Raw genomic sequence first — 17,027 nt, forward strand, 5'->3', positions numbered from 1 at the left:
TCCAAAGTGGTGGCTCCAGTTCATATTCCCACCTGCACTTTTTGGGAACTCTGCATCCGTGGCAGCACTTTGTATTGTCAGTCTTTTTAATAGTTTTAGCCATTTTAGTATGTGTGTAGCAGAATCTAATTGCGGTTCAGTTTACATTCCTGTGATTACTAATGATGTTGAGTAACTCTTCGTGTGCTTACTAGCCATTCATCTATCTTTTGTAACGTATCTGTTGATATTTTATGCTCGTTTGTTAAAATCGAGTTTTTCTTGTTCTTAGTATATTTTAGAGCAAGTCCTTTGTCAGGTATATGTAATTGAGAATTTTTTTTCCTAGTTAGTTTAATTTTTCAGGTTTTTAATTTTGATGGATGCATGGATTTTGACCTGACTTTTCTTTTTCTAGAAAGAAAACATAAGTTTACCTTAATAACCCCTCTGTTATGTAAATGAAATAATAGTTGATACTGTGCTACAAAACTGAGAACAGATGAAGATTCTGTGATTAATACCTAGATCAATTTTGTAGTCTTGACGTTCTGCTTAGATGACATGAAATTACAACTATTTTGTATATTTCTGACTCGCCAGTGACAGTATAACAACCAGAAGTATGGTAAAAGTTTGTATTTTTTAAGATAGAATTTTTGATTTTTAATTTCTTAGACTGAAAGAAGTTAAGTTTGAGCTTGAGCTCAAGGTAGCTCATGTTTTTTAATGTATATTTCTTACTTTTTGGCTTTTAATTCTGAACTGTGATCTTAATTCTTTAACAATTTTGTTTTAATTTTATCAATCACTGATTTCATTTTTTTATTCCTGTATCTTTGCTATCCTTGTATTTTTCCATTGATGAGGGTTGTCAGTTATTTTGGGGTGTGAACTCCATTGCAATTGATTAGGATATACAGGAGATTAATGTTAAAAAAATTTTTTTTAATGTTTATTTATTTTTGACAGAGGGAGAGAGAGAGAGAGCGCCAGAGCATGAGTGGGGGAGGGGCAGAGAGAGAGGGAGACACAGAATCCGAAGCAGGCTCCAGGCTGTGAGCTGTCAGCACAGAGCCTGACGTGGGGTTTGAACTCACGGACTGCGAGATCATGACCTAAGCCGAAGTCGGACGCTCAACCGACTGAGCCACCCAGGCGCCCCTTTTTTAATTTTTTTTTTTTTTTTTAACGAGGAGATTAATGCTTTAAAGATGGTTTAGACCTCAAGATGACACAGTATCTCATTTTTTCAGGGTGTTAGCTTCCCTTAATCTTCCAGCAGCAATTGAAGATGTGTCTGGAGATACTGTACCTCAGTCTATATTGACTAAATCCACATCTGTGATTGAACAGGGAGGCATCCAGACTGTTGATCAATTGATCAAAGAGCTACCTGAACTACTACAAAGAAATAGAGAAATCCTAGATGAGGTATGTTTTAAGAGATTTGATTTTCAAGTAAAAACTGCTCTACGCCTTGGTGTCCAGTGGGGATAAGGACTGGTTGCTTTCTTTTGTTGGGTTTCGTAGGGTAATACTCACCATCTTGATGAATTTACTGTGGCCGAGGGCCTGCCTTTCAACTTCAAGAGGAGTTCTAATGGAGGGAGAATGAATTCATACATGCCTTAAGGGTGTATAAATGCACATTAATGAAACTCATGTGACCATGATATAGTATTGATATACTGTGAGAAATAACTGTCACACAAACTGTTCAGACTCTTCATAATTAATGATTTCTTTTCTATGAAAGATTAGATTTCTTGGTAAATGTAGAATCAGACTGAGGAGGTTAGGCCATCAAATGTTTTATAAGCCCACTGTATCCATCTTCCAGTAAGAGAGGGCATTTTATCAATGGGTATGGAACACTAAAGTTTTTTGGCCAAAGTCAGCTGTTTGACAGTGTTAATTCTCCGTTTACAATGCCTTCACCTCTTTCTCCTTATTGAATCACTTCTTCCTTTAGTGATAAATATATTCAAATTGGTTATATAGGCTTTTGCCACTTGAGGAGTCACGTCTTCAAGGTGACTTCTGTTAATCAGTGCTTTAGTCCATGGTGTTTAGTTTTCAGCTGACTTGCAGAGAATATTGTATTTACATCATTTCCAAGTACTTTGGGACAGGGATAGAGGACTTAAGTAGCGTTGACCCTTGCACAGCATGGGGTGCTGACCCTCCCTCCCCCATGCAGTCAGAGATCTGAGTGTAACTTTGGACTCAGACATAACTACTCATAACCTACTGTTGACTGGAAGCCTTACTGGTGACATTAATAGTTGATTAACCCATATTTTGCATGTTATATATATTATATTCTGCATTCTTAAACTAAGAAATGTTATTAAAATCATAAAGAAAATCATAAAATCCTAAGAATCCTGCATTTATAATATTGCACTGTAAAAAATCCACATGTAAGTGGACCTACAAAATTCAAAGCTATGTCATTCAAGGATCATCTGTACAGTGTGAACCATGGGGAGGAGAATATTTACCTCCTGGGTTTTGTTTGTTTGTTTGTTTGTTTTCTTTTTAAGGGTTTTCTAAAGTAAAAGAGTGAAACCTGTAACCTATGGAACATAGTACATGCTTAATAAATGATAGCTATTATTACTATTACCACCGTATTACTGTGATGATGAGAGTATAGTCACTATACTAACTGATGCAGAAGTGGTTGTGGTGGCATATTAGCTACTGAAAAAGGTTAGAAAACTTAAATGAAAACTTACTGCAGCATTGGCCTGGGGAATCTGATTCATGAGCGGTTCTGCATTAATTATACCATCAATGTTACCAACCTCATCTATGTAGAGGTAGTCCGCCATCAGATAATTGAAAGCAAACAGAATTGATGGTACGGAGTTCAGTGCCAAAACCTTGCTGTACCGAGCTTGTTAGAAGTGCAGCATCTCAGACCGCATCTCAGACCTTCTGAATCAGGATTTGCATTTAACAAGACCGCAGGGTCATTTGTGTGTACGTGAATATTTAACAGACACTGCTCTTGAGGTCATAGACTTGGTTGATTTTTATGTCAAGCAAGCTTTTATCTGGTGTTGCAGTTGAAAGGACGTTACAATAGTAGAGAGCCATAGGGAGACAAGGGGGAGAGTGCTATTTAAGGTCACACGAAAGTGGAAGCAGCAGGAAGTAATTGGCAGGGAGGGAGAAGACAGATGCTGGAAAATGCAGGCATCACAAGGCAAATATCAGTCTGGGGACACTTAGTAAGTGGAAGTTACAGTCGTAAACCATTCTTCAATGTTGGAGTTGGAGTTGGATTTGATTCCCGGGTTTTGTTCTTGGCTGTGACCCTGGGCAGATTACTCAACAATCCTGTCTCACTTGACTTACCCCCAAAAATGGGAGAATAGTGTGTATCACATGAGATAGCTACGAAGTGGGATCATGCGTGTACCTGCTAGTTGGTAGTTATTAAATATCACTGTATTTCCTTGACTTTAAGATGTCATTGACTAGAAGGTGCATATTTGATTTTGAAACGAGTTCTATGGAAAAAGAACATTGCCTGTTGAAATACTGTATTTCAGTGTAGTTGCGAGGAGCATTTTTGTTAGAAATATTAGTGTGTGAAAAGCTTACCTTCTCATGACAGTGAAACTGGCATTCTGAGTGTGTATGGTACATGTCTGTTGCCTGCCTGTCTTAACATGAGGTACTTTTACTTGTCTCATTTGATGTTTCTAACAGCCTTCTGGAGTAGTCACTCTTACCTGGTCAACTGTACTTGGAGAGTCTCCTTTTAAGTAAGTTGCGAGTTGTGGAGTCAGGTTGTGAAGCTGGTATTCTCTGGTGGCTTTTAGAAGTTTAGTTTAGTCTTGATTTTCAGAATTTTGAAGTGTCCAATTAGTTTAATTTTTAGATAATCAATTTATCATTGCTAGGGATCTGTTGGGTCTTTTAATCTTCACTCCCTGTCCATAGATTTCTGTTTCTTCAGTTATTTCTTTTCCGTTATCTCCTAACGAATTTCCTCTAGTGAATGATGGTTCTTTTGATGATGATCAGTTTTCATATCTCTTAACATTTCTTTGACTTTTTCTCTTTGTGCCTCTGGCCCGCCTTCGGCTCATTAATTGGTTATTAGCCGTGCTTTTTGTGCTTTTCAGCCATTCTGTTGAGTTTTTGTTTTTCATTTTATTGATACCTTTTGTTTTCATCATATCTGATTCTTAAAAAACAATCTCCTGTGTTTATTTCACAACTGCATGTCTGTTTGTTTTTGAGGTAAAATTTGCATAACATAAAAGTCCTCATTTTAACCTTAAAGTGTACAAGATGGTGGCATTTAGTGCATTCGTCTTGTTGTGCAAGCGTGCACTGTCCAATTTCAGAGTGCTTCTATCACCCCCGGAAGAAACCCCCATCCTCATTAGCAGTCACTCCTCATGACCCCTTGCCCCGTCTCTAGGCAGCTGCTAATCTGATTTCTCCCTCTGGATTTGCTTACTCTGGACATTTCATGTGAATGGAATCGTAGACGGCATGTGCACCTTCTGCCTCTGTCACTGAGCACAATGTTTTCAGGTTCATCCGTGTTATAGTGTCAGCACTTAATTTCTTTTTATGGATGAATAATACTTCAATTGTATGGAGGTATCACCTACTGTTTATCCATTTATCAGTAGTAGATATTTGGGATGTTTCGCTTTTTTGGTTATTAATAATGTTACTTGGGAACGTTTTTTAAGCACCTGTTTTAAATTCTCTTAGGTATATACAGAGGAGTGGAGTTGCTGGGTCATATAGGAATTCTATGTGCAACTTTTTTAGGAACCGTCGAACTATTTTCCAGAGCAGCTGCACCATTTTACATTCTTACCAGCAGTGTGTGAAGGTTCCAGTTTCTCTACATCCTTGCCAACCCTTACAGTTGTTCTGTTTTTTAATTCTAGCCAGCCTTGTGGGTATGGAGTGGCATCTCATTGTGGTTTTGACTTAACCTTTATACAGAAAATCCTAAAGTTAGTAGTTTAATAGGGATTGCACTGAATGTTTTGAGCAATTTGGGGAGTATTGCCAGTCTTTACAATATTAAATCTTCTGTGAATACGGAAGGGATGTCTTTCCATTTATTTAGGTCTTCTTTAGGTTCTTTCAACAGTGTTTGGTAACTTTTGGGGTATAAGTCTTGCACCTCCTTGGTTAAATTTATTCCTAAGTGTTTTATTCTTTTGATGCTATTTAAATGGAATCGTTGTCTTAATTTCCTTTTTGGATTGTTCATGGCTACAGTATAGAAATGCAACTGATTTTGTATGTTTCTTTTGTATTCTGTAACTTTACTGAGTTTGTTTATTATTTCTCATGGTTATTTTGTGGATTCCTAAGGATTTTCTTTATGTAAGGTCACGTAATCTGCACGTAGAGGTCGTTTTACTTCTTCCTTTTTGGAATCTTTGTTTAAAGTAGTTTTGGTGTATGGATATACATATTCTCTTAGTTACTCTTCCTTTTTAATTTACTGAATAAGGTAATGGCTAAATGCAGCCCTGCATTTTATAAGACTTTGTGTTAAATATGTCGTAAGTTGGATTTGTGCAACAAAACTGTTGTACCAGTTGGTACCCCAGCCAGTAACGTAGGGGCACTCACTCCCATCTCACTAATTCTCACCTGTCTTGAGTCTGATCATTTAAAAAGTGTTTTAAATTTTTTATTATCAGAAATGATATTTCATTGTTGCTTTGCCCCCTTTTTAAAAGTCATTAAGATTGTTGGATGAAGAAGAAGCCACGGACAATGATTTAAGAGCAAAATTCAAGGAACGCTGGCAAAGGACACCATCTAATGATCTCTATAAGCCTTTAAGAGCAGGTAAAAATGTGCATAAATGGCTTTCGCTTGCATAAGTTCCCCGTTTTTTTAAAGGTGTTATTTTTAAGTAATCTCTATATCCAACGCGGGGCTCAAAGTCACAACACTGAGATCAAGAGTCATGTGCTCTTCTGACTAAGCCAGTCAGGTGTGCAATAAATTCCCAATTTGAACCCACATTTTTGATTGATTAAATTAGGGTCATGTGTAAACCAGTTGTTACTAAAACTACTATTATGAAAACACAGGTGTTTTTCTCAGTTCATTGTAAGATAAAAACTAAATAAGTAACAGAGGTAGTCCATGTTCATTTCATTGTAAGAAGTTTGGATTCTTAAAAATGGTATAAAGTAAAAATTAAAATGATTCTGGGGGCGCCTGAGTGGCTAAGTCGGTTAAGCCTCCGACTTCGGCTCAAGTCATGATCTCACGGCTGATGGGTTCGAGCCCTGCATCAGGCTCTGTGCTGACAGCTCAGAGCCTGGAGCCTGCTTCAGATTCTGTGTTCCCCTCCTTCTCTCTGCCCGTTCCCCACTCACACTCTGTCCCTCTGTCTCTTAAAAAAATAAATAAACATTAAAAAATTAAAAAAAAATGATTCTGTAACTCTCTTTTCCTATTCCAAGGCCTGTGCATCTTTTTTGTTTTTTGTTTTTTTTAAATAGCTTCCCCATGGGAAGCATATTTGTAAAAAATAAATGAGATCATATTATATACATATGGTTTTGTAATTTCATTTAATTTAGTAGTGGGTGGAAAATAGGAGTTTTATCAGTTAATTAAAAAAATCTTTTTTTAAACGTTTATCTTTCGAGAGAGAGAGAGAGTATGGTGGGGGAAGGGCAGAGAGCTAGGGAGACACAGAATCCGAAGCAGGCTCCAGGCTCGGAGCTGTCAGCACAGAGCCTGACCCGGGGCTGGAACTCATGAACCATGAGATCATGACTTGAGCCGAAGTTGAACACTTAACCAGCTGAGCCACCCAGGTGCCCCACCAGTTAATTTGAAGTCAAATTATCATTTTTTAAGACTTTAGTTATTAAGATTTGTGTTTGTTAGATAAATGTCATTACGGTTGCTAGAGACTTGTTATACTTCTCTGTAAAAGGAATTAATACAATTGATTTTTTCTAAAAATATATTTGCTGTTCTTTAAAGTCAAGTTGAAACTGCTCTTTTGAGTAAGTTGTAACAATTTTTGGAGTGTTTCTATCTTAATGAGTTGGAGGAATACATTAAACTGATGTCAGCTTTTTTTTGGTGGACAATAACCATAAATGTATTTTAAGGTTTAACTGCAATTTTCCAGAAATAAAAAATGCCAAGAGTGACAGGAGCTCAGTTTCTGTTATGTAGTGAGATGGAACCCATAGAAGAGGGGGAAAAGGTAAATTTGGAGCGCAGAACTAAAAGTATAACCAACCCATAGATGTTACTGTTCAAATCAGTGCTGTGCTCAAGTGACATTTTTTTCCCCCGACAGAGGGAACCAACTTCAGAACAGTTTTGGATAAAGCTGTGCAAGCAGATGGGCAGGTGAAAGAACGTTACCAGTCTCACCGAGACACCATTGCCCTTCTGTGTAAGCCGGAGCCTGAGCTGAACGCGGCCATCCCTTCTGCTAACCCAGCAAGGACCATGCAGGGCAGCGAGGTAAGAAGATGCATTGTCATGTGGGTGGTCATCTGCTTATGAAAACGACGTTCGAGCCATTATGAGCACAATGAATTGCCAGTTTCATATTGTCATCTTTTAAAAAATGCAGACATAAATTGAGGTTCGTATGTATAAAGTAGAACATATACATTGTGTCATATGTAACTACATTGGTGATATTACTATCCTATAATAATTCCATTTATTGAGTGTTTCTCAATAAAAGGGGCTGGAACTCATGAACCGTGAAGTAGAAGGACTGGGTTTGGCCAGATGTTTTTCTGACCACACCTTTTTTTGTTTTTAGTTCCATCATTCTCTGCTTCCTTCCACTGTATTCCACTGGGACTATCTCTAAAGGAAAAATCAACCAGCTGTGCGTGTTAACCCGTGGGTAACGTCATCATGGCATTTCTACCTGTGACAGGAAGGGGAAGACCAATAGTAGGGCATGTGAGTCAGAAAGTCCTAAGAGGAGAAGGTGCAAATATGCCTTAGTGGCTGATAACTGTGCCGTGATGTAGTAGAATAAAATAGAGGCCCTGAAGTGCATAGGAAAATAAGCCAAAGGGCAAGAAATGTTTGCTGAAAACTTCTTGAAATAGGTGAATTTCCTGGGGTGTAGTAGGTCTCAAAAGTTATCAGTGTTGTGCATTGTCTTTCCACAGAAACATTTCACGTATTTATTCAACCAAGACTTCTTGGGTACCTACTCTGTAAGGCACTATGCTAGGTACTTGGAAAAATCAGCAATGAATCATAAACAACCTTTACCCTCAATTTTCAGTCCAGTGTGGAAGATTAGCCATATACAAGGAGAACTGTAATACAGGGTAGAAATGCAGAAGTGTTGTGACTATAGAAAGTGTGCTGGGGCACCTGGGTGGCTCAGTTGGTTGAGCATCCGACTTCAGTCCAGGTCATGATCTCGAGGTTGATGGGTTCGAGCCCCGCGTCAGGCTCTGTGCTTATGGCTCAGAGCCTGGAGCTTGCTTCGGGTTCTGTGTCTTCCTCTCTCTCTCTCTGCCCCTCCCCCGCTCATGCTCTGTCTCTCTGTGTCTCAAAAATAAATATAAACATTAAAAAAAAAAAAGTATGCTGTGAGGATTTAGATGACTAAGCACTTAAATGCTAGCATTTCTTAAGAAGCTTCTTAAGAAATTGGCACATGGTGAGAACAGAGTTGACAGGCAGACAGAGTGAATACATAAACTCCGAGGAAGACTGAGTGAGTGGGTATGTCCAGAGACGCTGTCAGAGAGGTTCAGTGGAAATGAGCCCCCACGGTGAAGATTGCATGGTTGAATGTGCACAGAACCCAGATCTCTCAAGGTGGGGGGAACCTGACGGAACAAAGAATATCCATTAGATGCTTTAAGGAAGTGGGAGGAAGGAAGAAGGAAGGTGGTTAGATTACTTTGTGAGGAACAGAGACTACAGACCCACGGAAGAGCAACAAAATCTGGCCCTGTTTTTATTTTCGGGAAAGAGAAAATCCCTGCTTGGTATCCTCTTGTCTCCTCCCTCCCTTCCTTCCTTCCATTTTATTTTTAACTAATCTCTACCCCCAACACGGGGCTCGAACTTACAACCTCAGGATCAAGAGTCGCATGCTCTATTAACTGAGCTGGTCAGGTCTCCCCTCAGCTTTTCCTTTTTGGCGTCTTGTCTGTGACTTAGAACTTAGCACGGCTTCTGTCCTTTGATTCTCCTGCTTGCAGTAGAAAAGCAAAAATGGTCTATGCGGAGCACAGTTGGAATTGGCATGCACTAATGTGTTATTATATGCAGTTGTTGATTCGTAGTGGTGTTACATAGGGGAAGAAGATTTGTATGGTCAATACGAAGTTACTTTACTGAAGCTAGATTCTCTGGATGGAAGCAACAGAAAACCTCAGTGCTCTGTATATTCGTTCATCATGTGCCTTTATCAAAGCTATTTCAGGTAGTTGTCGTTGTGGTTGATGACGCATTTCAGCCGGAGTTTTTTATGATAAAAACACAGTCATTTGAATTCTGGTATTAAAGTGATAGAAAGTGCACATTTTATTAAGGCAGCTCCGATCTTAATGGTAGGCTCTTTCTTCTTTTATTGTGAAGGAGCCTACTGTCCATCTTGGTCTCTTTGGCCATTTGTTTTTATGTATTGAGTTGCTCTTAAAAATTTTGCAGCTGTGGGTAATTTGTGTTGAAAAATCCTTTTTTAAATACCTAGGACTGCTGCTGTGATAGTGCACCTCTGATCAGCTAGGGTACAGAATCTGGTCCACATTTGGGCAGCCAAGCCTTGGCCCTCCAGTAGGGCTGAGTCTGCCCAGAGGAAGGGGTGTGTTTTCTTTTTTTGTTTTTTTTGTACAAAAGTGATATCCACTAATACTCACAGTGCTGTATCTGCCTCAGGTGATGGAGGGGTGCTTTGGGGGGAAAAAAGCTCCCATCTCCTCAGAGATAGTTCATAAAGTAGCGCTGTCCAGAGCCGTGTGTCCCTCTAGGGCTTTTTTCTGGCTCCCACAAAGTCATCTTCTAGACTGGTGGGTGATCTGCAAATACAGCTTTTATTTACTCTTAGTTTTTCATAACAAAATATATAGACAGGTGTCCAGATTGACTGGCATCTCTTCATTCATTTGCTCACCAAACACTTGTTGAAGACTTACTATATGCCAGAAACTATGGCATGGTGGTTCGTGAGAGAGAGAGATGGAAAACTGTAGATTAGCTTTAGTGTAGGGTAAGTGTGGTCAGCTTCCTGCTGTTCTGTTACCGAGGTAGTCTCATGTCTCCCTTTTCTGAAACTAAATTGGCAGGGTCTGAAAAGTAAAGCTGATATCTCACTGAGAGTATTTGGTGTGTGTGTGCCTGCCTGTGTTTGGTGATGTTAGATGCCACAGAGAGTTTGGTCATCCACATGGGGCCGGCACGCAGTGGGCTACGGGCTAAATCCAGACTGCCTCCTGTTTTTGTGTGGCCTGTGAGCCAAGAATGCTTCTTACATTTTTAAATGGTTGAAAAGAAGTCAATGATGTTTTAGGATATGAACATTATATGAAATTCAAATTTTAGTATCCATAAATAAATTTTTGTTGGAGCATAGTTATACTCATTCCTTTGCATTTCGTCTGTGGCTGCTTTCACACTAGAAAGGCAGAATTGAATAGTTGTAATAGTTGTAACAGAGACTATGGCTCACAAAGCCAAAAAAATTTTTTTTTCTTTTTTCCCTTCTGTCTGGTTCTTTACAGGAAAACTTTGCAACAGCCATGGGTCTTAAAGGTGAAATGGCTTAGGTGATCTCATTTCTGCCTTCCTGCTTTTACTGTGTTTCAGCCATACTGGCCTTTTTTTTTTTTTTTTTTTTTTTTTTGGGTCCTTTGATCATGTGAAGCTTGTTCCTGCCTCAGGACTTTAACGTTTGCCTTCCTTCTGTTGGGGTCTTTCTTCCATTTTGCTTGGTCGCTGCTTCTTTTTCATTAAAGCTCCAGATGTCACCCCTTCCCTTTCTTGGTCATTGTCTACCGTATTGCTCTATTTTTGTGTAGTTGTTTGATCCTCCCCTCCCTTCTTCTGTCCCCCACATGAAGGGAAGACTCTGCTTTTGTTAGTAGTTGTATTTTAGAACCTAGAACAGTGCCCAACATGTGAGGATTCAAAAAGTGTTGTTGGAATGATAGCTGCTGGTAACCTAACACTATAAAGGGATGTAGTTAATTGCAGTTGACAGGTAATCGGAGCTGTTTATAAAACACAGAAATAAATACAACAGGGTTGTAATTATTATTAAAAAATTTTTTTTTATCGAGGTGTAATTGACATACAGCATTATATTTCAGGTACATACCCTAATGATTCGGTATTTGTTTATATTGTGAAATGATCATTATAACTCTGGTTAACATCAGTCCAACAAGTAGTTACAGGATTGTTTTTCTTGTGTTGAGAACTTTTAAGATCTACTCTCAGCAACTTTCAAATATGTAATATGGTATACCTAACTGTAGTTACCATGCTTTCCATTATATCCACGTGACCGACTTATTTAATTAATGGAAGTTTGTACCTTTGGACTCCCTTTATCTAGTTTGTCCATCCCCACGCCCCACTTCAGGCAGCTATCAGTCTGTTCTCTGTATCTGTGAGCTTGGTTTTCTTTTAGATTCCACATATAAATGACATCATGGGGTGTTTGTCTTTCTCTGGCTGACTTAATTTCATGTAGCATAATGCCCTCAAGGCATATTCAAGTCACAAATGGCAAGATTTCATTTTTATTTAAGTGTATATTTATTTTAAGAGAGAGAGGGACAGCGTGAGTGGGGAAGGGGCAGAGAGTGGGAGAGAGAGAGTCCCAAGCAGGCTCCGTGCTGTCAGCACAGAGCCCGACACAGGGCTCCATCTCACGAACTGTGAGATCATGACCTGAGCCGAAATCAAGAGCCCAACACTTAACCAACTGACCCACCTTAGCAGTCCTTCATTTTTTTATAGCTGATGTTCCTGTGTGTGTGTGTGTGTGTGTGTGTCTGTGTCTGTGTGTGTGTGTGTGTATATACACCACATCTTTATTCACTTATCCATTGATGGACATTTAGGTTTCCATATCTCAGCTGTTGTAAATAACACTGCATTGAACATGGAGGTGTGTAGGTATTCTAATTACTTATATGCTTTAACTTGATAACATGTTAGGCCCTGAGTGTATAAGAAAGTAGACCGTGGTTTACTTTTCTTAACTATTCTGGTCATTTGTGGAAGCAGTTAAACTTCATTTTCTCCTGTATTCGTTCTGTTAAAATGAGGCCGATATCATACAGTCTAAACTAGGGTTAAACTAGTATATATGATAGTTTGAAGAAAAAAAAAGAGAATGTTTGTCATACAAGGACTCTCCTTCTATCTTTGTGTGGTGGTCTAAAAGTTCATTTATAAATTGGTTGTTTTAAATAGCATTTTTTTCCGGAGAGTTAGAATCATAGCATTTTGGAATAGAATAGGACTTACTAAATAGATCTTTGGCCCTTTTTTTATCACGGATTAGAAAACTGACCACCGTAAAAGTTAGGATTAGCTTTTCTTCATAGTGGAGCTGGGATTAGAACTTGGGGGTCTCCACATTCTGCTGGGGTCCTCTTCCCACATTACTCTGTCGCCTGTGAATGCTTAGCTCTTCACTGAACACGAGGTTATATCCTCGTGGACCACGTCTGTCTCCTCATATTACTTGTTGGCTAACTTGGGCTACCACCACCGCAGTTGGGGACCCATTATTTGATGAGAGGGTCTTATTTGCCTGCTATGAAAGACACATCCAGTCTGTTTCTAGATAATGTGTTATGGTATCCCTGACTTTCAGCTTTGTTTAGTAGACTTTTGTTTTTTTTTTTGAACGGGTTTTGCATATTCCTGTTTCTCCCCCAGCTTTATTTTACTTGACTGTTTTATTATTTTCTTTCTGGCTTTTTTTGGACATAACTGAGAGAAAGATAAGTGGCATTTTTCTAATAGTTAAACAACCTTCACATAGAGCCACAGTCATGGTTGAGGTTCCATTATCTGTTTAAAATAAGACAATAGATAATACTGCCCCAGCCTTTTAAAATTATATCCTATTGCACCCCCCCCCCAAAAAAAAATGTGTCCCGTAGTTACAGCAGAATAAATACTTTAATTCTTTTTAAAAAGAATTTTTTTAAAGTCTTTATTTATGTTGAGAGAGAGACAGAGTGTGAGCAGGGGCGTAGCTGAGGGGAGGGAGACACAGAATCCCAAGCAGGCTCCAGCCTCCAAGCTGTCAGCACAGAGCCCGACAGGGGGCTCAAACCCACAAACCGTGAGATCACGACCCGAACCGAAGTCGGATGCTTAACCGACTGAGCCACCCAGGCGCCCCTAAATATTTTAATTCTTAATCTATTCCTCATTGTTCCTCTCTTCTTACTGCGTAGATGCCTAAGCCTCTTTATTCTATAGTGTACCCAAAGTATAGTGTTAAACTGTAACACCTAACTACCAGTTAATAATAATGGCTGCTACTGATTGAGTGCTTACCCTGTGTTACAAATTTCGTTGAGCACTTGATATGATTTCAGTCTTCACAACAGTTCTGGGATAAGTACTCTTATTCTTGCTTTGCAGGTAACGAGATTGAGTTTTCCAGGAGGTACAGTATCCTTGGTTACACAGGACCTAAGTCATAATATGTCCATTAAGGGAACGTAGTCAGGGTTGAAATAGTTTTTTCTACGTAATTACGTTTCACTTTGATGGATAACTAGGTACTTGTGTTCCTATATTCAAGTTGTGATTTAATTTTGTGTTTTGAATGTGTAAAAAATGTTCATAATTCCAAAGGTGCATGCAGACAAATCTCATCTCTGTTCTTTCCACCTTGTTTCCATCCTTTCTCTATAAACAACCTTTTTTGTTACTTTCTGGTTTGTCCTGTTTTTCTATTTTTTTAAAATTACATGTGCACACACATATACTATATTATGTGTGTATATGTCTATTTTTTTTAAAGCTTATTTAGAGAGAGAATGAGTGCGTATGAGTGGGGGAGGGGCAGAGAGAAAGGGGGAGAGAGAGAATCCCAAGCAGGCTCCATGCTGTCAGCGCAGAGCCCAACGCGGGGCTTGATCTCAGGAACCTTGAGATCATGACCTGAGCCACAACCAAGAATCAGATGCTTAACTGACTGAGCCACCCAGGAGCCCCTATTTCTGATTTCCCTCCTCTTTACTCAGAGTGTAATATGCTGTATGTATGCTCTGGTGCCTTTGGTTTTCATGTAACAATATATCCCGGAAGTCATCTGGAAACAAGATTCTTATGCACATGGTCTAACATCAGATTCCACCAGATCCCTGAAACAGACTTGCCATCTCCATGTAGGTGTGATTATTTGTCCTCTTCCTTCCATCGACAGTATCTGTGGTTTGAGGCTTCTTGGACCTCCCGGAGTCACAGTTCTCTCCACTACTCTGAGTGTTTAAAAGACTCTGCATTTAAGATAGGATACGTAAGAGGTGTAGGCGGTGAACAGAGGCCAAAATTTAGAAGAAATTACAGATTTTTCCTCAGATTTTTAGTCTTCACAAAGGAAGGTTATTTTGGACACTTGCCAAGGAGCTAATGAGGGCTGTCTCATGAAGAGTAGGACAGAAATGCTTAGACACCGGCGGTAGGTGGGAGAGCCATTGGGGTTGGAAATGCCATGGTAAGAAGACAGACGGATATAGATGGGGTTCCTGGGTGTCCCCTTCTTCCTTTGTCTTTGCCCCAGCTTACTTTCTCTGAGCATCATGGGGGCAAGCGCATGGGGGCTCTGCGGTTGGTTTTCTCCCTGGTGGTCTTAGCAAGAGTGCGGAGAGATGTGAGTGAAAAGGGACAGTTTGTAAGTGGCATCAGCGGGGCACTTGGGCACTGTAACATGGACTCCAAAGGGCTGTTTATGAATCATGTGGGTGTTCGAGATGCCTGGGCCGAATCAGAGATAGAACTCTTAGTGGAATGAAGAGATGTACAAGAGGCCTCTCTCCTTTCTCTCTACCAGTATATAACATAAACATGTAGTTTATAGCTTTGTATCTACCTCTTTGGCTCTCTTCTTTCTCTATCTAAGATGCTCTCTCCGTATAGATCTGTATCTCTGTTTCTATCTCCATGTCTCTCTCTGTATATCTCTGTCTCTCCATGTCAGCAAAATAGAGTATCTGCTTACTTGGCAAGAACATATCTCCCTCTACCTCGGAACCATGACAGGGAGATAGTGTAGTGTAGAGTGGTTACGAGATTGATTGTGGAGTTAGGCAGACTGAGGTCTCAAATTTTACCTGTGTTCCTTTAGTAGCTGTGTAACTTTAGGCAAGTTACTTAATTTTTCTGAGGCTTAATTTCTCTATTTGTGGAAGAGAAGTAATAAATATATACCTTATGGGATATTGTAAGGATAATACTAAATTTGTGAAGTGTTTAGGACAGTCCCTGGCACATAATAAATGTTCATGTAAATCATCATGCTTGCTGGTGTTATCATTATTGCCGCTGCTCTTATAATCTGAGTCCACTAAAGGTACAATGTAAATAAAGCTGATGTGCAATTTATGCTTGGCTGTCTGAGAATTCGTCTCAAAGGAGTGAACCTTTGTGTACATAATTCCCTTCTTGAAATTGGCTTCTGGTTTTTTTGGCAGTTTAAACTAAGGGGTTTTGTTTGCTTTGTTTTGTTTTAATTGTTTAGGTTGTAAATGTCTTAAAATCCTTATTGACCAATCTTGATGAAGTAAAGAAGGAAAGAGAAGGGCTAGAGAATGACTTGAAATCAGTGAATTTTGACATGACAAGCAAATTTTTGACTGCTTTGGCTCAAGATGGTGTAATAAATGAAGAAGCTCTTTCTGTCACTGAGCTGGATCGAATCTATGGAGGTCTTACGACGAAAGTCCAAGAATCTCTACGGAAACAGGAAGAACTTCTTAAAAATATTCAGGTGAGGTTTATATGCTTTAGTAAGATTTATGTTTAAGAAAATCACAGAAAGGATAAACCTGGACTAAATCTATGTCAGGATTGTGTTTTGCAAGTAGTACATACTAATAGAAATCTGTAATCGTTATTGGTTGTATTTTGATAACCACTGAATTTGTGACATTTTTACTTTAAGAATTAAGGTACTGTGTTATTCCAAAAATTCTATTAGGTAAATTTCTAGTGATTCCTGCATGTAATCACATATGATTTTCATATATAGTTGGGAAAGTATCAGTAAAAGTGTTACAGGCTATATTAATTTGATAAATAAATGTAAATACATAAATCTTTCTTTTAACAAGGTCTCACACCAGGAGTTTTCAAAAATGAAGCAATCTAATAATGAAGCTAACTTAAGAGAAGAAGTTTTGAAGAATTTAGCTACTGCATATGACAACTTTGTTGAGCTTGTGGCTAATTTGAAGGAGGGCACAAAGGTATGAAGTCCAAAAGAAACAGTAGTTCACCAGTACAGAGTGAAAATATAGTTTGAGAAGTTAATAGTTTTTCCAGTTGGACCTTATTATTATTCTTTGTCTCGAACTTCCTAGCTTTAATGATTTTTTCCTCTGAGAGGCTTGTCATAAGGGAAGGAAAGCCTTAACAAAGGTGGCAATATTTCATGAGAATGTTGAAGAATGAATTGTGTATTTCACCAGACAGAAAGAGGATGTAGGAATTTCAGGTAAAAGAAATTAGCACAGAGATGTCAAAAGCCAGTGACGCTTTTTGGGGGGACAGGAAGTTGACCAATTTGAGTGAATTATGCGGGAACAGGAGTAGTCGAAGCTGAACTGTGGTGGGGAAGGGAGGGGAGGATATGGCTTTTATATTCTGTGCTGATGGTTTGGATAACGGTGGACTTGTTATCTGCCTGAGTCTCAGGATGCTTACTAAATATGTTAAGTATTTTCTTGCCTTTCCTTTAAATAGCTTAGGGAAATGATTATATTTGTTTTTAACATTTACTTTGCTTTTGAGGGAACAGGTGATCGTTAGTTTTTCAGATACAC

The 17,027-nt window shown here is 39.0% G+C and overlaps 1 protein-coding gene across 2 annotated transcripts in view; it reads left to right on the forward strand.

Annotated features, from left to right (window-relative positions):
* The window catches only part of PDCD6IP (programmed cell death 6 interacting protein), a 75,632-nt gene that overhangs the window by 43,150 nt on the left and 15,455 nt on the right, over positions 1-17,027 (forward strand). For both annotated transcript variants that reach the window (XM_086720346.1, XM_086720347.1), the window contains exons 10-14: positions 1,236-1,413; positions 5,721-5,832; positions 7,316-7,485; positions 15,725-15,973; positions 16,317-16,451. In XM_086720346.1, coding sequence (XP_086576472.1) covers positions 1,236-1,413; positions 5,721-5,832; positions 7,316-7,485; positions 15,725-15,973; positions 16,317-16,451 — 844 coding nt within the window. The remainder of the gene's footprint in view (positions 1-1,235; positions 1,414-5,720; positions 5,833-7,315; positions 7,486-15,724; positions 15,974-16,316; positions 16,452-17,027) is intronic.

Source organism: Puma concolor, chromosome C2 (assembly GCF_028749965.1).
Source record: "Puma concolor isolate L17-30 chromosome C2, mPumCon1.1.hap2, whole genome shotgun sequence".
Lineage (NCBI taxonomy): Eukaryota > Metazoa > Chordata > Mammalia > Carnivora > Felidae > Puma > Puma concolor.